Source organism: Filicampus tigris, chromosome 5 (assembly GCF_054856515.1).
Source record: "Filicampus tigris isolate MCC_2025a chromosome 5, RoL_Ftig_1.0, whole genome shotgun sequence".
Classification (NCBI taxonomy): domain Eukaryota; kingdom Metazoa; phylum Chordata; class Actinopteri; order Syngnathiformes; family Syngnathidae; genus Filicampus; species Filicampus tigris.
This window is the reverse complement of record NC_141221.1, coordinates 11,421,824-11,447,694: the sequence shown is the minus strand read 5'-3', so window position 1 is coordinate 11,447,694 and position 25,871 is coordinate 11,421,824. Positions and strand designations below refer to the sequence as shown.

At 41.4% G+C, this 25,871-nt stretch overlaps 1 protein-coding gene across 2 annotated transcripts in view; it reads right to left on the bottom strand.

Moving 5' to 3' along the window:
- rtkna (rhotekin a) overlaps nucleotides 1-25,871 on the bottom strand; it is a 68,952-nt gene extending 43,081 nt beyond the window's left edge. Inside the window, exon 1 of one of the 2 annotated variants that reach the window (XM_086031310.1) lies at nucleotides 25,245-25,871. In XM_086031310.1, coding sequence (XP_085887436.1) covers nucleotides 25,245-25,355 — 111 coding nt within the window. In that variant the 5' untranslated portion in view covers nucleotides 25,356-25,871. Of the gene's footprint in view, nucleotides 1-5,920; nucleotides 6,433-25,244 lie in introns of those variants that run through there. The other variant, XM_086031311.1, reaches the window with a different exon arrangement.

Sequence of the window (25,871 nt, the reverse complement as noted above, 5' to 3'; positions counted from 1 at the left end):
TGTTTTCTGGTTTCAGTACAAATAGGATTAACCTTTGCTGCCACTGGAAATTCATCAACAAAGTCGAGATTCATCAGTCTTGCTCGAGTGCATACTGGTTTACTGTCTGACTGCAGACAGGGATTAAATGCTGTCAACTTGACCTGCGGCCTCTCAGGGCCTCACATTCACAAAGCACGAGGTGGGCACAGAAGCTTGGATCAAACTAGTCCCAATGCAACCGAGAGAAAAGCTAACATTTATAAAAAGTTTAATATGTCACACCGAGACAATCTTGATGCTACTGGTTACATACCTTCAGCAGAGTTAAAGCCAACAGACATTTAAGATCTGTCGAGAATCTGTGGTTCTCTGAGGCATTGAGGCATTGAGCATATTAGGAGCGTGTGAGAGGTCAAACATGACACCAGCAAGAAACTCCCTCCTAACCCTGCTCGTTATAGAGCAGGTCAGAGGTTCAGTGACTGCGGCTGTACAATGTTCCAGTCCTTGGGTCAGTCTGTTTCCACTAATGCACTTAAGTGGAATATTGTCATTTATCAAGAGCCAAGGGTTCAAAAAATCATACTAGAGAATCCTCACTGTTCATAACTTCTAAGGTAACTAGATTTTGATTGCCAGGCCCAGAAGGCCCATCACCAATCTACGCTGTTCTCAGCCATGTTTTAACAGTGTGCTTTCTCAAATAAGATCACTGCTCATGTCCAATGTCCAATTAACCTACCAAGCATGTTTTTGGAATGTGGGAGGAAACCGGAGTACCCGGAAAAAACACATGCAGGCACGGGGAGAACATGCAAACTCCACACAGGGAGGCCGTGGCCGGGATCGAACCCAGGACCTCTGAACTGTGAGGCGGACGTGCTAACCAGTCGCCCGCTGTGCCGCCCCTGTGAAAAGTTATAATTCTTAAATAAAAGTGATAATCTTGCCAACCTTTTGTTTTTTTCTTCACTGGCCCTAATCCTCTTCCGTATAAAAGAAACATATTATGGAAAACTGCTTGTTAATTGCTTGTATGCTTGTACTGCCGGGGTCTATATTGTGTCTGTTCACCTATCAAGTGTGAACTTACACAACAAAGGACATATTTGAGAACCGCCCATGTCAGAAAATGTGTCCATAAACAATTTGGATTTTGGACTTTTGACCGTTTGTGATGCCACAATAATGTCACACTATACAGTACCTGCCTGACTACCTGACTGAATGAAGATCTCCTATTTTCTTTTCTCACAAGAACTAGACTGACAACAAAACAATCATGTCCAACCCAAAAGTTAAGCAAAGCTCCAGTAAGGTTTTTTTTGTGTTTTGTAGTGGATTTTAGGCAGTGAGCACAGTTTTCATTTATGTAAACAATCACATCAATTCAAAGGGGAACTTTAGATGAATTTATGAAAGAAACAACCACACCCAGTGATTAAAAATCTATCACAAATAAACTGGATACAATTCTGGCTAGTAAAACGGGAAAAGAGGGTCGAACCTGCCGCTAGGAGAGATGTTGGCACTTCTTCTCGTTCCTTTAAAGGAACAAAGACTTATGTATGTAACGTGAAACTTGAGTTGGTTTATTGCGCTCCGTGAACAATACATTAAAAGCAAGATCTAAAGACAATAAACACGAGAACTGAACCAAAGTTCTAAACCTGAAAAATCAGTGCTACTTTGGTTAAGGAAGACATTTTGTCTTGATATCTTGATTTGAAACTCATTCGACTTAGCTGTGTTCCCACCCAGACCAATGAGTGTACAGCTGTAAAACAGTAGTGGTGTGTCGTTATTCTCTGATTATAGTGTTCTTGGTTGACCCCACCGAAGCCCCTGCATACATGCAATGTGTTTATTTGAAATCCACTTTCTCATCTTTTAATATCATTGGATGTTTTACATTGTTTCTGGCACCGCTGCACAATCCAATGACTCACATGATGTTATCAAGACAAGTCTTTGGACCTGCAGTGTTTTTGTTTACCCTGGCTGCTTTTGTGTCCTAGTCTATGTTCCTCTAGGCTGCACAGACAGACAAGATTTGACTTCCCCTAACAATGGATAACTTGCAGAATGAAATGATCAGTGTAAATCCTACTTTTATTACTGGTACACACTTTCATGACCTTAGAAATCCAATGTCCTCACTCAAAGCTACCACTGCGCTGATACACATCCAAGGTCAGTTCAAGTGCCAAAATTAGACAAGGGGCGAAAGTGTCCATCTAAGGCCCTCTGACTTTTAATAAAGGGGCAGGGGAGGATTAGTCAAGGTGAGAATAGCATTCCAGGGGAAGAAACCAGGCGGAAGTTAGATAAAAACTAAAACGTATATTCGTGTATCCGGCTGTGGTGACAGGAAATGCTGTGTTTGAGACTATTCATGGTAAAGAGTTCAATGCTATCATGATGTCACTCCCAGTGGGAAACAGTAATTGCACAAGACCATTTCCTGCTTCCCATCACCCGTCTCTCACTTTGAGGGGGGGGAATCCTGCATTCTGTGGACATCGGCCGCCTTGCACTTGTGACTCAGGAAGGAGCAATGAAGTGAGAGACTTGTGGGCAAAGAGGAAAGAGCACAGAAGCCAAGAATGCAGTCATTCCTACTACGGACTTGTTAAAACGTGAAGAGTGGGAAAGAGACTGGCTACGGGGCATGAAAATAACAATGCCTGCTCGCGTAACTCCTGACCAAGCAATTATATGCCTGAAGAATGCAGGAACCTCAGCACTGAAAACATTCTTGTCTTTTTAAATGGGATGACAAGCACAGAAAAAAAATAAGTAGCCCAAAAATTCTCGTTTGGGTCGGCACTTACTGAAAGTTGTACAGCTTCATACAGTAGATACAAAACTTCTGCACATAAGTACTAGCTGTACATGTATCCAGTTATGACATTTACACATGTTTAAATTCTCAGTGGTTTACTGTGTATATACTATCTTACCAACCATATCTCCGTTGGATGTCAGAACTGAAGAACCTTCAAAACACATGCAAAACAACTTCCTGAATTACTTTGTTTTGAAGATGAGTGAAGACTCCTAAGATGAAGGCTGACTGCCATTAATTTGTTTTAATGAACCAAGTGCTGACAACTTTCGATTACGAAAGTAAAAATTTTGAGCAAATGAATAGCGATAAATCCATATTCCCACCGACAGAGTCAAAATTTGCCATGAAACTACATATGTGTGCCGATTTCAATGTAAAAAAAAAAAAAATCAATTATCAAAGCACTGCTTGGATGACACTATGAACTTTGTGGCCACTCTCCTAACCATACAAGTCGAGACAAACAAAAAGACCATGATTACATTGACAAAATTCTCATTCATCCAGGTCTTTTCATTTTCAGGGCATTGAATCGATTGCAATTGGATTGCTCTGGTTGTCTTAGAAGACGCTTCACCTTTCGTCAGAGCAGGCTTCATCAATTCATGCAACTAGTTAGTTACGACAACCTGAGAAATTTAAAAGGGTTAAAAACGCAAACACGTACTCCGATATGAGTCATGAAGTTACTCATGTGGCGTGTGGATTGGGTGGGCGTGGATTTCAGGTATATACGACCGGAGGGGGAATCCCAAACGACTTTCCTCTGTAATAACGGCAACTTGTGATGATCCAAGCAGGAGATTTTATGGCAGCAAATAAACCTCCACAAATTACAGTTTGGGAGCAAACTGTACAGCTAAGGCTTACACAAAGAATCCCTGTCTCATAAACCCACCCAGTCTGAGGGGGACATGGGGGAGGGAGAGCAAACAAGCGAGTGGGTGAGGGAGATGGCAATGTGGAAATTGATATATTTCTGCCAAATACTGACCCGTCTGCGTGGCAACATACAGACAGGAGATGATTGTTTTCCACAATCATGTGATGCATTCCTCTCCTAATAGATACATTAAAATAGCACCATTTAAAATGTCTGGCATCGTTTCTCATCGTAATTGGCCAGACACAGCATTAAGACCAAGTGCCATTCTCATGTGAGAGTGAAACTAATGTAGGCTCTGTGTCAAGAACTAATACGTTTATTAGTGACTGATCAACTTAGGCCAAACAGACCCCATGATATACCCTAAGGCATAACAAGCTCATAAGAAAATTATTACCATGGTGCCTTGAGATAAGAGTTTAATTCATTTCGTGACCACGTTCGTAACGCCCAAAGAAATTGTATCTCAATTTCAATGTTAGCAATCATGCATTGGAGTCTCTTCGGTTGCTTTAAATACACAATGTATGATTCTCTTCGTTTGATGTTTACTTTGATAATAACCTTCAGCTAAAAAGCTCAAAGACTCTTTTTTTTAAAGAATGCTGTCAAATTCTATCTGCCAAACTGCCACTTGTTGAAGTGATTTGGGTCACCTGCTACCATGCAACGTTCATATCTCAAGTTTGCTCTTGCAAGTTAAAGCACAAAAATAAGGCTCATATCTCCAAAAATGTGTAAATGATCTTACTCGTACTTTAAGGCACCACTGTCCCAAAAAAAAGTAAATCCCGATATGGTGTGCTTTTCAGGTCAAACTCACACATCATTAAGATTTATCTTACAAAAACACTATTGCACATCTGCACCACAGCCACTTTCGTTTAACAATGATGAATCCCCCAAAATCAAGCCAATGCCAACTTCCAGCCAACTGATAAGAAAGAGACCATTTTCCATCTTTTAAAAGTAGAGAAAGAGATTGTTTGTTTGTTTGTTTGTGTACTCATGTTACTGGCAGTCTGGCATGACTCCTTCCTCTGTCAGAACACAATGCGCAACACACACGCATACACACGCACGTGTGGACAGACTCTCCCAGAGGGACCCGTGAGGCCCAAAATGTGCAGCTGTGCACTGCGTGTGAACCCCGAGAGGATGGATGGCATGCAAAATGTTGCTCGCACTATAACGTGCGCGCCAGCGTCAGCATGACCACACAACCCCTGCACAGACTCAACACAACACCAAGGCACAGCTGCAGGCTCAATGGGCCACCAAAGGGGATGCACTGTACTCTGAAAATAGATTTCGGCTGTCATTGAGCCTGCTTACAAGCAAGTTGGGAGGTCAATAAAAAAAACACTCACAACTGTGAGTCTTAACTAGTGTGAATGCGTAGTATAAGAAGCCTGGAAAAGACACAAAAGACTAGTTGAAGAAATGTATGTTCAATCTGAAGGATTCGTCATGAGTTTATATTTGCTCCTGGCTAAATGTATCCAACATATTACAACCGCCTCTCAAATCTGGTTCTATACCACGGGAAAAAAAACTACTTTTTAGCTTTATTGTCTTTGTAAAGTCAGAAATGGCCACACCGCTCTTGTATTAGAAATTACCTAGTGCAGCCATACCTAATGGGTTGGCCAAATGCAAAATAATGCAAGGTGCACAATGATTACAAATAAAAAGCGCGATTACAAACAACTTGTAACAACTAACTGATTGGACACATTAAGAGATGTACCTTGGATTTAGGAAGGTAGTAAATCATAAGGTAGCTGCACTTAATGAAGTGGCCAAATGAAAGAAATCAATAATGCATTATGTGCAAGAGGAAAGAAGAAATAAGTGTAATTGCAAACAACTTTAACATGTACATTGTTCAAGTGCAATCTAATTTTAAAGGCATTGATTGATGTTTGATATGTATTAATGTGTTTTTACTACAACAAAACAACACGACAACACTTAACTGGTTTTGAAGCTAAATAATGTCACAGAACATTAGGAACAACTCTCAGTATGATACAGTGAAGTTCTACACCACAGCATGTTGCAACAATAAACATACAGTATTGATCAATCTCTCCAATCAGACCGTTATTGTGTTTCTAGTGGCAGAATAATACATATGATGTGTGGGATCTAAATGCACTTGATGCAAAAAGGTCGGATGCCTTGAACCAACTTTTTACCTGCAAACTGAGAGCAATCTGCCGGATGTACATCATATTGAGGTCTTCCAATATCCACAGTTTTTCCTCCATGTTTGTCAGTTTATCACCCGGCATCCTTTAGATTGACAGAGATCCAGAAGTTTCTCCTTCTTAACCATCGAGATTACGTCACATCATTGAACCATCATTGTGACAGGTCCAGACACAAGACAAATCCACAGTGACAGCGCGCACCCGCGTTTATAGCAAGTTGGTGCGTAACGGCGTTGCGTAAAACTTGGAGTGGCTCATCCAAAACGTGACGAGATGTTTAGAAAATCCCGCAACTCATCCGCGTGTTCTTCTTCTCCAAGTTTTCCACAGCGATCCACTCTGGGCGCCCACGGTCACCACCCAGCCGGTAAAGAATTGCGCCTTTGAAGAAGCATTTCTCTCCTCTTTTGTGCGCCACTGTCACGACTGTGAATGCGAGAGGGTGTCCTGGGCGAAGACAAGAGAGCTCTTGACAAAAAGGCCATCGCCTCTGCGGGAGTGACCGGCACAACTGGCCCAGTGTGCGCTCTCCTTCTCTCCTTGTAACTCCCCCTCCCTCCGCGCTAAATTAACCCTTACGACGCGCCTCTGTCTGGAGATAGTAACACAGTACAGGAAACTTAAGAAAAAAATATAAATAAAAAAAACGCAGACACGAAAGGGGAAAAGTGAGTGTACTGCGAATGATTACTGTTGTAGCCCCCACGCCCTTTTAAACAAACAAACAGCAAATTCCACGTTTCACTCAAGCCTAGCGGGTGGGGAAGGCTTTGTTCTTGCTATGAGAGGGAATTAAGTAGTGACAGCTGGCAGTAAATTACAACATAACTTGAACGTAAATCGAGCATTAAAAGAGAAATCCACGTGGATTGACTTCCCCACCCCTTAGCCCTTCATTAAATGTTGATATAGGTAAATATGGGCAAAATAACAGTGTATAAAATAAACGCTTCGACTAGCTGCTTTACATTGAAAACTGGGTGCATACAACATAGAGTTGAATTTCTGCGCTTATAAGAGTTACCACATGCATCATGTATTTATATAATTATGAATCGAATTTGACATATACAGCTTTAAGCTTTTGTCCTGAGTCATTGCAACTGACGAAGAGCAATTTACTTCAGTGATACAACTCCTTCAGCTAATTTTTTTATTTTGCCAGATTCTTCTTAAGAATACAGTCATTTTGCTTGGAGATAGACGCAGCGGAAATAATTACGCTGGCTGAGTTGGTGCAACAGAATTCTATTCTGCCCTCAAAATGTCAGTCAAGATTGAGGATTATTAGAAAAATCATTCAACTGGACAGATGAATGTCCATCCATCCATTATCCATACCGCTTATCCTCACAAGGGTCGCGGGGACTGGAGTGCTGGGGCCTATGCCAGCAGTCTTGGGCAGTAGGCGGGGGACACCCCAAATTGGTTGCCAGCCAATCGCAGACAGATGAATGTATGTATGTTTTATTAGAGGTAAGGATGAGTGTGTGCTTTCTCCATCTTTAAAATTGTGACCCTTGGCAAGTTCAAGAGAGATACATAAGTGTGTCACGGGGCTACAAGCATTTCCCCGAGATCACATGCATATTTTACATCACATAAAGCCAGTGTCAAAGAGCGCTTCAATCATTTATCACAGCCTTTAAAATATTGATTTAATGTCATTCCGAGAGGTTCTGGCCATAGCCAACAAACGTGGCTCTCGAAATGATCCAGTGTTGCACAATCCACATTGCAAACGCCAAGATGTAGCACACACATCAAGGAGTTGTTATTGCAGGAAGAAATATGTCACATCAGGGGCAAGGCCTGTTTCCTTTCCGACCCACAGATTCTCCCCGCAAAACATCCCAAAATCCACACCATGTGCCTTTCAACTGTTACTCCACTTCTGTCCAGAGCGGGGAAACTAATTTATGGCTCCTGTCACAAATGCACACCATAAGAAGGCGCAATGGGAACCTGCATTCTTCTTTTGTGCCACAGCAGTGATGCAGATGGAGTGCCTGGACGTGTGCTTGGGACGTGGGTGATGCCAAGCATGTGCACGCCATGCAGCAACAGAATTCAACAGGAAACCAGACTCGCTTATTTGTCTAAAGGTCCTTAATTAAAGCACACATTTATCTACTAAGTAGTCACATGATGCTAAAATGGACCGGTGCCGTATCATAACGTGGATGATGACCCTTTAGAGAGCCTCCCCCCAACACGACCATCCCCTTAAAGGCCTTACCAGAGTCAGACAATAAAAACAAAGGGGGCTTTAAAAGCCTTTTGACCTGTGAGGAGGAGAGCCAGCCGTGCCGGTAGCAGGCTGGGTTTCCCCAAGGAAAAGCCTCCGCCCTCCTGAGCTTATATCGCCCAGCTAATGTGTCGCAGACATCAACATACACACGCTAAGAGTGGAGATTTATTGTTCTTGAGGTCGAAAGAGAAATAGTTGACTTGAACGTTACGAAGGGCGGGATATGGACGCTCGCGAAAACATTTTGAAACGTGCCAAGGAATGCACATGAATGTGCTGGAGGAATGTTGGGGGGGGGTTGACTGGACCCCAATTTGCAGCTTTAGCAGCGTCCACTCTTCCAGGAAGACTCTGGATGAAATTTTGAAGTGGATCTGTGGGGAATTCTTTCCAAACATCCAGAACAACATTTGTGACATCAGAGCTCACTGATGTTGGTCTCTGATGGTTTTCCTCACGATCTCTAGTGTTTGAGGGGCAGAATAGGGTCATCTTTCAAGAGCTCCCCAAAAGTTAAAAGCATTCGATTGTTAATGAAATAAGAACTCTGAGGTTTGTAACAGTTGTACATTCTGATTAATCCGTGCAAAAGTTCTATACTTTGCTCATGGAGACATTTGTAATGGCATCTCTTCACCAACTCGTAACATTTTCCATACTTTACTGCTTTTCCTCAGCGCTGTACCAGTTTGGCTCAGCTTTCATCGCCTTGGGTTGCGGCGGTTTGGTTTCCGCCTGTATCGTGATGTTTCGAAAGCATCAGTCACAACAAGACAAGCTAATGTACAGAACGGTGACGAGAATGGCGGTCTTCTGTATTTACACCAAGTATGAGTTGGGAACTTTTTAGGAGGTGATTGATTGCAACAAGAGAATGTACGGCTGCAGCAAAGTGCAGACTGTAAGGCAAGGCCACCACCACGCAATCTAATGTTAGCACGTTTATTTTTAGCAGTGTGTGCTCAGATGATACTGTACATATGTTACAATGTGAAATCGGATAAGCCGGTGAGTACCCACAGTGGTTTATGTCATTCATGTAGAATCTGCTCAGCACATACCCTGACGGATCGGGATCAGTACCTGGTTCTGCACAGGAAAAGCATCAATATTGAAGAGAATGTTTATTTCAAGGTGGTTAGCACATCCGCCTCACAGATCCAAGGTTGGGGGTTTGAACCCGAGCTACCCCCTTCCTGTGTGGAGTTGTTCTCCCTGTGCTTGCGTGGATTCCTCTAAATACTCCGGCTTCCAATCACATTCCAAAAAACGCATGTTAGGTTAAATAAAGACAGTAAATTCTCTTTAGGCATGAATGTGGGCGTGTATGGTTGTTTGTCTATATCAGGTGTCTTCAATCCTGTTCCTCGGGGACCGGTGTCCTAGATGTTTTCCATCTGTACCTGGTGCAACACCCTAATCATTTGAATCAGGTGTGTTGCAGCAGGGAGAGATTAAAAACATCCAGGAAACTGGCCCTCGAGGAACAATATTGAAGACCCCTGGTTTATATAGTATATGCCTTGCTGGAGACCAGTTCAGGGTGTAGTCTGCCACTTGCCTCAAGTCAGCTCCAGCTCACCCGTGCCCCTGGGGGTACCCAAGTATAGAAAACGGATGGATGGATATTTATTGCAACAATGTTACGTTACAACACATTAGATTTTTTCGTATATAGTAGAGCATGGAAGCAGATGGACATAGTGCTAACCTATTAATGAATATCTATACATCCTATGTATGAATAAATAGCATTTCAGTCTGTGCTTATGACTTTAGTTTCACCAATGCTTCTGCAACAGATCCTTAACGAAAGAAACGCCACATGCAAATCTCCCTCCAATACAACACACTGATGGACTGACACCGTTTGACAAAAATATCCTAACAGAACAAAAGCAAGACCGAAGGCTTATGTCATTAGCTCAATGACAGGTCACACTGGCTGGCTGGCTGGCACGCAAGTGACTCAGGCATAGTGCAATGCTGCGGCCAGAAGCCCCACAAGGAGGAAAACTACTAAGAGGCAGTTGATTAAAGGCTTATGAACAGAACAATGGACCAATGAAAAGATGCCTGTATGCCACCAGGTGGCAGTATGCATGTGTTATATTTTTACTTTTGCTCAGTAAGCTGCGGCAGAAGTTGTTTTTCACAGAGGATAAACAATATATTCCTCCAAGTAGGGGTGGGCAATGTGACGATATTAGATCGTTAAGCGGTTCAACGTGTTCACGATCTCATAAAGCCGAAAGATCGTTTGATCGTCTACATGGCACATTCTATACAGTCTATGGTGTTTTTCATAGTGTCGTGCGTTAGCTTTAAGATAGTGGACTTTCCTAAGGCAAAGTGAAGTTGACGTTTGGTATTCTTTTTGTTGAGAAGAAGTATTGGTCACTAGTTGCCAAATTTCTGCTTGTATGGAGGTATGCTGCCAGCCACGATCTAAAACACATGAATAAATATTTTACAAAACAGCCATAAAAATAAATAAATAAATAAACAAATAAATAAATAAATAAACCCATCTGTCAAGCCACTCATTGGTCGAAGTACCACTGTATGTTTTAGATACAAGAATCAATATAATGATCATTTCTGTGTGGGGATAGCATTCATGATTTCAACTCATTGTTCTCTGGGGTTTTGGACTACTTTGTGTTTTGTGTTTCTCAGCGGACGTGCGAGGGAGTATGGACAATATCCTGTGTGTGTACGTAATCAGCCAGAGGAGCAACGCTGGAGGTATCCTACTAAATTAAGAGGTGCTCAGGAAACACAATTTATAATGCTTTTTATGAAGTGACTAAAAGGGTACAGTAAATTAGGATGAATAATATAAGATCAAGTTCATCCATCAACATTTATCTACTCATACCTATTGTCCATCTTTAGTTCAGGTCAGTTCCTCCATCTGTCTATCAGGTCCATCTATCTCTCGTTCATCTAATACCACCCCCATCTAGGAATTAGTATTTGACAAACCTATCCACTACGGGGAAAGTAAGTATCAATATTCAGCAAAATGGGAATATTGTTGTGAATATCCAAACCACCTGTTTTGATGCCAGTGTCATACTGAGCATGAGTTGTGCCACAGGGGAGGTTTGTGTATTTGTTAACCAACCAACCAACCAACCAAACGTAATCAACAATTTACTCCACTTAATGAGCAATATTCTTTACAATATATGTACATGCCCACTTACAATGCCCTTCTCTCCAACCATTTTACCATCAGGCCATTATACTTCTCTCTCCATTCCATGATTTATTCTGTCCACCCATGCAACATTCATCTATGTTCCTTCCTAAAAAAAATACGTTTTCAGCCAAAAATGAGCGCTGATGAATTATGTCCAGTAAAAACACAACACCTCTCATATTCAAAGGCAGTTGATAGGATTAAAAGATGTTTGTAGGAACCGAACAAAAGGCCTGAACCCAACAGGGCCCCTAACCACAACAAATACAGAATGTTGACTGTCATCTTGACCCAATTCCCATTTTGGGAACCAAACGTCACCCACTCACTGATACACGCATTAACAAGGACCCTTGAATACACACAAAGGCATAAACACATCTAAACACTGTAGGGAAAAGAATGAGGACATCTTTTGCCATTTTAAACAGGGAGCACACTTGAACCTTACTTTATCTTTCCATCAGGGGGATAATACGTACAACATTTGATATTTGTTTCATAACCCGAAGTCTTTCATTTCAAAGCGTGAAGCGTGTCTGAAAGGTAACACCCTTTTTTGATGCTTTGTCCACACAAGAACAAAAAAAAAAAAGGGATCGTAACAGGTCGTCAATTCCACAGTATAGTCATGGCAGGCACTGGGTCACATCTGCCGGGCCCGATGAGAGCAGCGAGCGATGAGCTGTAAACGCAGACATATCAATGAGAAATCCCCCTGGAGGTCAGTCCTTGGTTTCAGAGCGTTAAGAAAAGACTTGCGCCGACGGCTGAATCGTCATAACTCTGTCACCGTGGCAGCGCGACGACATCATAAATCTCCTCCGCAGCCTACCTTGTTATTAGGTGTATTAGTTTCACTCTGTAAATTCTGACTGATCTGGCTTCTAATTTACCATCAGATACGTGGGGGGGGGGGTGTAGTGGCGAGTCATGTTGGAAATGATATGTCGACCCAGACGCACAAATCATTCGGCAAGTCTGAAAACATAAAAACAAATTCCATGTCAGCATAAGCAGGTTGGGGGAGGAACTTGGCTCTCGATAGATGCAGAAGTTCATTTATCTCCATTAAATTTAGGAGGCCCATCCAAGCTGCTTTATGTTGAATTGAGAAGAAACATTCATCCATCCATTTTTTTTTTTTTTTAGACCTTTTGTCCTCATTAGGGTTGAGGGTGAGCTGGAGCCTATACAAGCTTCAAATACACTCTTAAATGGTCACAAGCCAATCCCAGGGCACAATCCTTTAGTCATATTCATGCCTAAGGACAATTTAGAATCTTCAAATAACCGAACATTTTGGAATGGACAAAACCTCCACAAGAATGGGGAGAACATGAAAACTCCACACAGGAAGATCATATAGGTGAGATTTGAACCCTTAACCTAAGAACTGTGAGGTAGACGTGCTATACCTGCTTGATCACCATATTGCATATGGAAAAACAAAAACAAAAAAAAATGCTTGCATGATGAAAGCAAACTGTAGAGGAACTTAAAGGTGAGGTTACCTTCAACTTTAGATGCCCTAAAATGGAGCAATGGCTCCCTCTGTTGGAAATGACTAAAAAAAATAAAACACAAGCTATACAGTTAAAACATTTTTTTTTTTTTAAATAAAAAAAAAGGACATGGAATTTTGTGTCATGGCTCATATTTAGACCTTTGATAGACATGTTCTAAAATGTTTTTAAAATGTCTATTTCTTTATTAATTTAGTATAGGGTATAGTATTTAATATATTGAATATCGCCATGGAGTCCTACAACCACAACAATATATTTGACAAATACAAATCTCCATTCTCAAGTCAGTCAGTGTACCGAAGAAATAAAATACCTAAGAACAGATTGGATTTGATCAACCTTTCTGTCTATTTTGATTCAGAGGGCTTAGGTTCTTCAGAAATGCTAAAACTGTGTACAATTGTATGCAAGTCCGAGGCAACACTTTGAGGACGACTCAGTGTCAAAAGTGGGGAAAGTAGGGGACGTGGTCAGCTGTCCCAAAACTTAAATCCATATAGTGTAGTTCATACGCTGACAACGTTTTGTCCAATCTTGTTACCATGCTTTTTGCCTTTGGGTGATCATGCTGATGACACAGATAAACAAAGTATAATGAACACATGATTTCCTTAGTGTACATAACAATTGCGGAGACAGCAGGAACAGTACGACCGTAACGAGCACAATGAACAAGGCAGTTAGTCACCGGGGTCCAGTAAAGAGCACATTAAAGCAGTGGCGCGGCAGCTGGGCCTGCTATGACCCATCTGCTCTCGTGCAGTCCGGCCCCTTCTCAGCAACATCACAGAGAAACCTCAATTTCTCCTTTCCATGATATTCAACCAGTCTCTAAATAAATATAGAAAGACAAATCTTGCCCTTAACTGGGACCTCCACATGCACTTCCTAGATTTTGAATATTCATGTTTATCATCAATTAACTCATTCACTGCCAGAGATTTTCAGACCGTCTTTTACCCTAATGATTGACAAAAATATAAATAAATTCCTGGGATTGAATGGCTGGACTGTGAAAAGACAAATAAATACATCAATGGCAGTGAATGAGTTAAAAAGTGTGAATTTGAGAACAGAAAACTTAAGTACGCAGTTTTAAAGTGAAGGTCAACTCAAGCATTTCCTTTACAATAATATGTTCGATGCAGCCCCACTAGTCTAAACTTGATATTATGATTAATATTGTGTTTGTGGAATCAAGCAGCAAAATCCACCTGTTTTTAATCCATCTCACGGGGTGCCCATTTTGTTACTTACTGTCGAGTGAAAATGACATCACAGTTGCTCAGGGCTCAATCACAGCTCACCTGTTTTCTGAAGCCGAGCCGTAATTGGTTGCCCTGAGCAACTGTGATGTCAATTTCAGTTGAAAGCAAGTGACAGAATGGCCGCCCTCTGAGATGGATAAAAATGGGTGCATGGCTTTTTCTTGTTAACTCGTATTGCACAAACGTAATTGTAATCAAAATGCCATGTTTAGACTAGTGGGGGCGCATTCAACATATTATTGTAAAGAATTTCGGGGGGTCGACTTCCTTTCTAATGAGATCTTTGTATGGTCAAATTCTGGTTACATCGCCATCATTTGTTCATCATTCGGTTATATATGCTTTGTCTTGCGATCTTATCTTAATACCCCTGAAGCTGCTCCTTCCATTGCAAGTAATGAGGCAAAAAAAGACACAAAAATAAAAACATGCCTGGGTCCAACAAAGTCTCACGCTATTGGTTGACATCTCACATGGCATCATGCCAGATGGTGGTTTAATGTTTTATGCGACTTTAGAGGTATGTTTTCCTCTGACAATTTGAGTGGAAGAATTGTAATGCCACAAGGGACATTTTACTTTTCCACTTAGTTTCCAGTGTAATGGAATGGAATCTACAATAACTGTCAACAACTATTTTCAAACCTGTCTGTGAGGCATTGCTGATTACAAGTGAGTGACCGAAATGAAAAATCATCTTTGAACCTCCAACAGTATTTTAGAATGGCTTGTCTGCTTGACATTCTTAATTCCAGTGGGTTAAGAAAGATAAAATCATTGATAAAAATATCAGCTGTTAAAGTGTGTCTGCATTTTGCGGGTCACCCCATATACAAACAGCATGAACATTCCTCAGTGTTGTCCACCTTGGCGGTGCATTCCTGTGTACAAAAGAGAGGCCCTGACTCTATCTACTTCACAGTTTAGTCAGGTGGTTATTTGCTGAATAGCAGAAAAGCACAGCAGGCTCTTTGTTCCAGGGGGGAAAAAAACAGGGAATGGCTGAAAAGGTGTGTGGCAATGCTCCGTAATCTTCATCCTAATGACTTGTACCAGTTACAGGGCGAGAGTGTGCGTGCGTGTGTGCGCGTGTGTACATGCCTTTGAGAAATCCAAGAAAGGTATCAGAAAGAACACTGAGCATGAGACTCGTAGACGTGAACAATAACTCATAGGGGGCTCACCATTAAGTGTCAGACACTGTAAATGATATCCAGACATTAGTACAGTTGTGTGCGTGTGTAGGTGGGTGTCTTTTTGCCAATGTTTAACAGCTGCCTTCAGTGGAGGTCTTGTGTTCACACGAAGAAGATACCTTTGGCATGAAGCGGCCAAGCTCTCATTTTATAACCTGTTACCGTCGGGCCCTGACAGGCTACAGTGAAGGTCACTTGGGGGTGTGAGCTGACGCGGAAAGAAAGAATAAAAAAAGGATGGTGAGATAACACCAAAAAAAAAGAAAGAAAAAGAGACAGAACAAACAGTAATTTTCTCTGACAGTGTGGAGGTGAAGACAAAAGAGGACTTTCTAAGTGTTCAGGAAAGTGGGTTAGTGCTTTAGAGGGGAGAGGGGAAAAGAACATTTTGCTTGTAACATCAAGGGACCTGCGCCTCAAAGCAGCAGATTGTCCCACATAATGCAATTCTCCCGAGGAAGGTACAGGTTGACAGGAAATGAATGTGGAAGGATGTGAATGATGAGCAGCCATAACATGGGCACATCTGAGATTCAATACAAGGGCTGTTTCAAAAACTCTCCTTATTACTAAGAAAATAATGTAGTCGAAAGTTTGAGATTATTTCTAATATTTTGCTGCTCTCGCATGACTGAAGAATTTGGCCAAAACATGGTTAATTGTCCTCAGCGCATTGACAGACACACGTTTAACAATTAGGTGTTGGACAACTCAGATTATAACCTAAAGTATCAAATAAAAATGTCCAAAAAATTAAATAAGATTAAGAAAATGAAAACAGGACTAAACAAGACAAATGTTTTTTTTAACTTCATGAACGCATTCTCAGTCTCAAGTCAATACTTGTTGTTATAATGTAAACCACTATAAAAATGGATTTAAAGTGGAAGTCAACCCAAACATATTTTTTTTAAGAATATGTTCTATGTAGGCCCACTAGTTGAAACAAGGCATTCTGATAAATATTGCATTTGTGGAATAAGAGTTAATCCACCCGCTTTTAGCCATCTCTGGGGGCGGCCATTTTGTCACTTCTGTCGACTGAAAATGACATCACAGTTGCTCAGGGCTCAAGTAACAACCAATCACAGCTCACCTGTTTTCTGAAGCTGAGCCATGATTGGTCCTTATCTGAGCCCTGAGCATCTGTGATGTCATTTTCAGTGAACAGAATTGATAAAATGGCCGCCCCCTGAGCTGGCTAAAAAGGGGTGGATTTTGCTGCTTAACTCATATTCCACAAACGCAATATTAATCAGAATGTGCATATTTCAACTAGTGGGCCTGCATACAACATATTTTTGAAAAAAATTTGTTTGGCTTCACTTCCACTAAGAAAAACATTTGAATTGGGCATCTGACCATGCTGTGTGAACGTAGCGTAGTCTGTATACATACCATACTCAAAGGTTTTGTCAAAGCGCAATTCACAATGGTGCAAATTCTGTAGAAGCTAACGTTCACATTGCTACACTATACAGCCAAAATACACTAATACAGCAGAAGGGGTTTAAGTAACTGGCTCAATTTGCCCCTGATCATTTTGCTCAACTTACTCAATGGCTACTACCATAATAGATGTATTATTCACCATAGCTTCATATTGTGCACTTTTATGCAAACTACAATACCTAATGTAGTTCATGTGTATTATAATTGATGTATAAAAAAAAATGAAAACCATGTACTTTAGTCTTTACACAATCATCATGAACATTATGGTCATCATCATTCATCGGTGAAAATGTTTTTGGGGACATAAATGTCTAACCACTGCTGCCATGTGGCTTTTATCTTCACAAATGCGATGAAACTGAGCTTCTCATAAACATTTAGTCACATGCTCATTTTTTTAATGGTTTCTAGGAAACAAGGGGTGGCTCAGCTTACCCGTAGGCTCAATTTACCCCAGTCTCATCCTACGAATCAAATGTTTTATTGCTACAGACTCCTACAACAGATTGTGTTCAACTCTGTACTTCAATATACCATTACAGTCCTGAATAACTCAAGCATTACAATGATTTAAAAGTCTCATTCACGTCACGGTATCGGGTTAGTTTGATGATGCATCGACTAAGTTTCCCAACCAGACTGGGAGTATCCTGTGATGTCACACTTATTGCTGGTTTCCATCTGTCTGCTCAAACGTCAGGTGAGCAAAGCGTGTGCGTTAAGTGACAAAAATCGACGGCCATTGCTCAGTACTGCACTGCAGCGCTTCGTCACTGTCTGAATGTGAGCGTGTGTGAATGAAACAGAGCCTGACGCAAGGAACAGCTGCAATGAATGACTAATCAGAGTTGGGAGCGCAAAGGACGACGACCATAGAGGAGCATGTTGTTCATGTGTCGACACGTAGCAATAGACCGTAAGGTGCGACTCGCATCGCCGACTATCTGCTGATATAAGACGTTAGGCTCGCAACAGAACGATACAGGGAATTAGTACGTGATCGATCGCCAATACTTGAATGTTAAAATGCTATTCAATAATTCACTTAATGAATGTAAGACAATGAGAACAGTTTGAAACGCATCATTTCGAATCCCCGCGAACAAATGGAAATGTGCAGATTTGTAGATAACTGTCAGAATAACCATCAAGTCTAAATGGAAACGTTTGGAATTGTTTTTGTTTTTTTTTATTATCTGAATTAAAACAGTGAGAAGGTCACAGATAAATAAGGTGAGAACGTCACTTCACTAAGACAGATGCTGAGCGTGTGTGGAATGAGCACTCCTTCAGGGCTTTTTGCGTCCCCGCAAACAAGTCAGCTAATATTCAGTCAGTGCGCAAAGATGCAAATGAGACCATTATAGATTGAAGGGTGAGTGCTGCATTGCAACAAGGACATTACCACTGGTGTGTGAAATTCTAAAAAAAAAAAAAAAGATCTATTGTGAATCTTACTGAGTAAATGTATTTTTATCATTTAATTTTGGCAGTGAAATAAAATATTTTGAGAGAACAATATCTTGCTTTTAAGCAACCAATTCATTTCTACGCTTTGTAGTTGGACACGGCTGATTTGTCATGTCTTGAAGGTAGTGAAAACCCGGATTAAACCCTTATTTTTTTATTTATTTTTCTTTACATTTGTGCAAGCACTCATGCAGAGGCAGAGCAGATATATGGCCCCGCAGCAATATACATGCAAAGCTTGTGTAATGATATAAAAACGTGTTCAACATTTGCTGGCGAAAAATGGCCCTCGGCATACCGAGAGAGCTTCCAAGCATGCAGCTGGTTGAACTTACTTTTGAATCGAAAGAGGGCTTCAAGCGTTTCAATACTTGCATTGACACGAGGCCTTTTGGGCACATAAACACACTTCTGAAATTTTACAACTAATTGACAGTCTGACTCTGGCAAATCTTGTATGAAAGTTGTGCATCCACTCTTGAGTACCTATGGGCCTGTTTGCTTGGCATTTTATGATGGAGGAAAAAGCGTTTGGGGCTCCAGAGCAGCCGGGGTCCATTGTTCACTGGGTACAGAGTTCCTTTGAGGCACTGAAAGAGCGTTTTGTTATTCCTTGGACACCACTCTTTCCTCAACTGGCTCACGGTCTAACATTCTGCTTTTATTTATTTATTTGCGGCAGAAGTGTTGCCGTGGCAACATCTATATGACCTCTCTCCCTCTCTGTAGGTGGGCAGGCAAATGTATGTACTATGTGCACATTAGCAAAGGTTTCCGCCAAGCCTCGTTAAACACTCAGCAGAGAAGACTGTCTGTCTTTGAAGCCTGAACTTGTCGGAATTTAGTCGAATTTCAAAACAAAAGTATTATTAAGAAGGACAAAATTGATATATTCTACGCAAAATTCGTAATGACCTCTGAAGTGATTCAGAATCACTTACATGTGCATCACACCATCGATTAATCAGTTTTTCCAAAGATTGCTCACACTCCCGTATGGTTTTAGACTCAGTTTAACAAAATTACTCTGTTATTGTTAATCATCTACTCAAAACATTCCTTTCATAATCCAAGGTTCCAGCACTTGGATTATTAAAACAAAGTAACCACGATCTGCTCGGGGGTTGACAGTGCTCTGACTTTGTTCATGGAGACGGCGCAGCCAAAAGTTCAAAACATTTCAAAGTAAAACATTTCTTCAATGGCCATGTTTCATTTTTCACAGTACATGGAGCTCATGCAGCTCATACAATGAATCATCCAACTGTGATATTTTGTCCTACCTCGATGTTCTACTGCGACTTGTACCAAAAAGAAAGGGGACCGAAAAGAGAAACTGTTTGGGTCGGGTATTTTGGGATTCTTTACAATGAAAGCACATAAAAATATGAAGTATACAAAACGGCTACAACTGAAACACCCAACAAATGCAACTTTTCACTCGGGCCACAGTCGGGGATGTACAGGGGTGGAGGAAGCAGCAAAAACCAACCACTTGTAAAAGCTTTCATCAACACAACTGGCCGACTCAAACATCTTGGAGAGAGTTGTGGGCAGAAGGGTGCGCCATCTTAAACACAGACACACGCACATACGGTAACCGCTTTCAGGCCGTGCAAAGTTGGTGGTAACCGCAGTGGAGTGGTTGGTGAGCATCACTGGGTTAAAAAAATAACATAAAGCATTAAAATAGAGTATATTCCATGTTAATTATTGTAATAAGTGAGCTAAGTGTCATAGTGCTCTCTTGGGTGGCTTCAGCTGACAGAGCAGATTTTAGAGAGCATGGAGGAAAGGAGGGCCTGATGCGAAGAGCAGAGTTCTCTTTTGCTCCCACTGAGAGAAGCATGCAGCCGATCGACAGGAAGGCGAGCGAAGGGATTTAAATGCAAAGACTGCATGCGCACGTCATTGTTTGCTCGGTTTCTTTCGCTGTTTTGACTGTCTGACCACGTTGAAACCCACCACCGCCCCCGCCCCCAAAACCGCAGATGATGTGGCGCCATAAAACAGCCACCTGATCATCAATCACACAGTACATTTAGCAATCAAATTCTAGTCCAATGCCTTGCAAGCAGTTTATTCAAACCAAAATAGACGATTCCCTCCAAATCCTCACACATAACCAGCATCTTAATTCTACAATATTTTGGGAGTAAAAATAGCCGTCATTAAGTTTGACTCTTAGCTCCATTTGCCTCCAGCAAAATAGCTAAAAAAAAAAAAGGATTCAATGCTCACTGACTGTCACAGCCTTTTAACCATTCTGCTCCAATCACAGATGATATGTCCACTGACTGAACATCAAACTTATTTAAAGGTCAACTGCACAATTGAAGTTGAGTCCTAACTCGAGTTTTTGTCTGTAATAAGCATAGAATTCAATTACAGAGCAGCCACTTTGGGTTTAAACCAACAATGGATCAGTCTAAAGCGGTGCGCTGATAATACACCATCGATTGCCTGCAAGATACCTTAAAGGCGCTCATTTAGACAAGGTGCGCGCGCAAATTAGATATCCTTCGGCACAGTGCAAGAGGAGGGAGGCTTTTAAACTCAAGCAGTCTGCTTCATTCAGACTTCAGTTCAGCATTCAACACAATGGTTCCCCAGCAGCTTATACAAAAGACGCAGAGACTTGGTACAAACCTCTGTCTATAACCGTGTGCTTGACTTTCTATCAGGTCTTCCACAAAACACTCAGAGATCATCACATTGAGTGCAGGGGAGCCACAGGGGAGTATGCTCAGCCCACTGCAGACCCACAGCAGACCTAATTGAGAGTGTCATCACTCGCTGTATCACTGTGAGGCTTGCACTGCCTCCTGACAAAAGATTGTACAACATGCGTAATCAAGACACCAGGAAAGCCTGTGCCTCTTTACCCTTCACAGACAATTTCACTTCTGCCTCCTTGGTTCGGGGGAACCAAAGCCTCTGGGTCCACTCTACACGACTGTGGCGTCAGACTGTCAAGTGGTTGAACTGTGTCCACTTTTTTGGAGGGTACCAGAGAGCGGACATGTCCAGGGGAAAACAGGACAAGTTGACCATCTTACCCAAGACACTTTCTGCTTTGAACTTATGAAGCATGTTACCTCTTGACTTTGATCACTCAGCAAACCATTTCAATCAAACCATCACCCACTTTTGTATAACCTTGTGCTTTGACAACTACTGCACCCCCAGAAAACGCTGGCCTGTGTGTGTCACATGTGAACTCTGCAGTGCATACAGCATGACTTTGTGACAGCAGATCAATATACGATGGAGTGTGCGTGACTGCCAGAGGTTAAAAGTTGGTTGCCTGTGAGAGGAATGCACACAGCCAATAAATAAGATCAAACAGAGTGCACGCTTGCAAACTAGGGTATAGCCAAAACAGACCGAAAGCGTGAATAGTCAGAGACTCGATGCTGGAAATAGAGGGACAGAATCGATACCTTATCCTTCCCGTTTTTTCTGCATTGTACCATTAACAACCCTCAAGCTTCAATTTACAGTTCAGACCCCCAATCTACACACACTACTACACACCATTTTCTTATCATCAAACCCTCAATAACAAACCTCCGACACAGGGTGCTTCTTAGAAGGTATTTTTTTTGTCGAATTCAGAAAATTGCTGTTCATGATCGGAAAAACTCCAACATTGTCATACAGCACAAAACAAGACCAATCAGAAATGGACGGAGGGCTCCTGCTTGTTATTAACGTAACACTAAATCTACAGGTACGTTGACAACTTGACACCAGAGAATCTGTAAAAATGGGACTATGTTGCTCACAGTTCTTGGGGGGCATACTGTATTTAAATGGTGCACGGGGATGTCCTCGTTTAATTTCTTCTGTTGGCATTTCAGTTTCAATTTATGTAACTGATATATATAAACATCTCTTTTGTTTACGACTCCACATGTTCTAACCATACAGCAGCTATGGAAGCAGCCTCAGAAGGTGAGAAGAGATAGCAAAGAATACATTTCCATCAACGCAGTAAAGAGGACTTTGTGTAGAAGTGGTTCGGGGTTAGATAAGAAATCCTTCTGAGAAAATCTGCACTGCTCAAATACAGGGTGGTCAGGGTTGACCGGAAGAGGGATGCCTTCCCATCTGGTGATAAATACCTGAGTTTGCTTTTGACCTACTTCTCAACTTACTTTGATCCCATTAGCAAATATCAGTGTGTTGCTACAAACACACATGCAAACACGCTTTAAGTCCTCATGGCATTTGCGAAACCAAAAGTGTAAAAAAAACTGCTGAGAAAGGTAGAAATGAGAAGAAAATATAAGCATATCATTAAAAAATAAACCATTATTACTTCCGGTGCGAGCATCCCAGCACAATTATATTAGTAAACCAGTATGGAATATTAAGCAGAAAATGGAAAATGAAATTAAGTTTTAGTTTTTACCAATCTACAGCTGGACACCAAATACACTCAAGTCCCTGTTGGGATATTACGATGTTTTGCTTAAGGGAAGAAAAATGCTAAATACTATAACAGGGAAGAGTAGTGTAAATAGGAAAGGCAATTAAAATTTTATTTGACGACATGCACAGTGCAGTGCAGCTCTCGAGTGTAATTAAAGTGAAACTGCCACAAAGCAGAGCTAAATGCACTAGTGTAACTTCAAAATGAGATACACAAGTGTGCCAAATGAGTTAGTTCAACATGAGCGAGACCTCCAGTTAAAGATGTAAACTGAGAAATCTCATTAGTTTTGTTTCTCAGCATTGGGGACTTTAGGGCTTCACATGTAACGTTTTGCAGTTAAATGAGTTAAAAATTACAATTTTTAATAGTACTTATTACTGCTGGCTTAACAACAAGGAGAAAATGGAGAAAGTTTTTTAGCTATCTGTTGTTCTCCCAAAGGCAACCCATCTAGTCACCGTTTATGAAAAAATATGTAAAGGTATAAAACATACGTATTCAAAAATGCTGACTTTTAAGACTGCTCTAATGAGAATTTAGTACGTTTTTTTAGGTATTTCTGTGGGAAGAATAAAATAAAGAAGTAAAAGTAGTAGACCGGCAGTAATAGAAGAAGAAATGGTAGAATCAAGGCTTACTGTTAGTTTATCCAATAACGCATAACGATTTGGGATGGTAAAATACATTTACGATTGTCGGATTCGATCGTTGTCCGAGCAGACACCATAAACGCACCGTAAATATTAAACGCTCTTCACTTAGATGGCAGAAGGTACACTAAACCTGTTGCTATTCATGCAGCAAAAAAATATAAAAATCTTAGACTACCTCAGCTTTGTGTACAATTAAACGGGCCCAGATTTCACAGTTGTGGGTAAATTGAGACAAGCTCATCATAATTTCAGTTTTTGTGACAATATTGTTTGGTTTGTCTTGGCTCAATCAAGTTTGGGCAACTCAGTTCTACCACACAATGAATAACCTCTAACCTTCTATTTCAGTGATTCTCAAAGTGTGGTACAAGCAGAGCTGGGCACTTTACCCTTTTTTACCGATCCTGGGTACCCTTCCATCCTCATCCCTCCGTCCTTATTCATAAAAATTATCGTCCTCCGACCCCGTCCGTCCTCGTCCTTTTAAAGCACTTCCGTCCTTACATTCCATCGGTCCGCCCACCTGCAGCACCCCCAAAAAAAGTGACTGTGCATGACATTATTTCAAGCTCATTAGTTGGCTAATTTCATATGCTCATCCACTTCCCGGCTCGGAGTATCGTGAGTTTAATGTTTGTGTGGGCCCGACGTTGTTTTCCCTTTGTCCTTGCACTGGGTGTTTTGTGTGTGTGTGCGTGTGCGTGTTTTTAATTACTTATGGCCTAGCATAGCTCTATCCCATGACAGCTTTCAGTGAAATGTAATTCTGAAGTGACACAAAATGGAAGGAAAAGATATCCTGTCACACAGTCCCAGTCATGTCATGTTTTCAAAACCTGCTGTGAAAAGAAAGTTTGGCGATGAGTACAGTCAATTTCAAGGAAAACAGGAGACGGAATATTTTTGGATGAGCACAGGGGCACCACGACATGTGAAAGTTGTGGTGCTCCATAAAGCAGATGTCATTACTCATATGCTGGGAAGTAAGCAAAGTACCAGGGAGATAAGAGAGGACTAAGTCACCAATCTTGTTCACGTTCTGAAGAAATGTTAATGTTCTGAACTGTTATTAATAAAGACAGAAGGTTGGATTAGTTGCACTTTTTTTCAAAAATCGACCCCCTTTTTTGTGGACTACACCAGACTTTCTCCACTGGCCCCACAATACACAAATTGAGTTTGAGACATTTGCGCTAGTGATATGTGGAAGAATCACAGAATTAAATGTTCAAATTGTACATTTTACAGTGGCTTAAACTTAAAAAAAAAACAGCAGCAGCTAAGTACAGTTCTATTTAACTTTAACCCCCCTTGGCAAAAACTAAAGGGTCTTGCAAGGCTTTTCCAATTCACTGCCGGTCCCAAATCTGGATAAAAATGGGTGTGTTGCATCAGAAAGTGCATTAAGTTTAAAAACTACGCCAACCATATCATACGAATGATGCGCCGGTGCAACCCCTGACAGGGAAAAGCCAAAACTCACTTCTGCACAATTTTAATTGACCTTTTGTGGGTAATACACACAACAACACTATTAAGAGTAAAACCACGAATGTGTTTTTTTTATGAACACTTAGACCTTCTACATTACAGTATTTTAACGTCGGTCATTATGATGATACATGGAGAGTTGAGTATTATTGTACCTTGTGTAACATTTGCACAACAACTGTTAGATGAAACCATAAAAAACATTACTTTAGTAGAGTCACATAACACACAATCTCAACTTCAAATGAAGATTTTTGAATGAAAGAGTACTTAGTACGGCAGACATTCAGTGAGAGCAAGAGACATAAACAGAGATGTGCCCCCCATGACGTGTGACTTTTGCTTACCTGTGATGTATTCACGTAAAGACTCTTTCTGAACTTTCCTCGCCGTATCTCCATTTCAAGAGCCGACCCGCGGGCAACCGTGGCTCGGGTTGTTTGATTCCGACAAAACATACTTGCTGGCAGCCTCCAGACGTCCGCTACCACGGGGACCGTTTGTGGATTCAAACCGCCGGGAGTCCACAAAGAGTTCAATCCGAAAAGGAGACGAACGAACTGGGATCCAGGTGGCGTAGTCAAGAAGAGTGCCCCCACCGGGGAGCGAGCACGTCGAACCGAGAAAGCTTCGATTCCAAAAGTGGAAGTTGAAAGAGGAGTGAAGTTCCCACTCTCAGGCAACTTTCACGAAATGTGTGTCCTCCTCCGTAGTGCGGTCACCAGAAAGTACCAGAGCCAGACACCAAAGTTTGCCCTGCCCTGTTCAAACACACTTCCACCGGTAATGTGACTGGCCTTTCTCACAGCCAGTCAGCCACTACTGTTGAACTTCTCCAATGAGAAAGTCTACACTTGAGGGGTAATTCGAATAAATCCATTCAAATTCAAATAATTGTTGCGGTTAAAAGAATAGGAATGTTTACAAGCATAATAGACTGGGTGGGGGGTACTTGGCACACCTGCACAATCTGA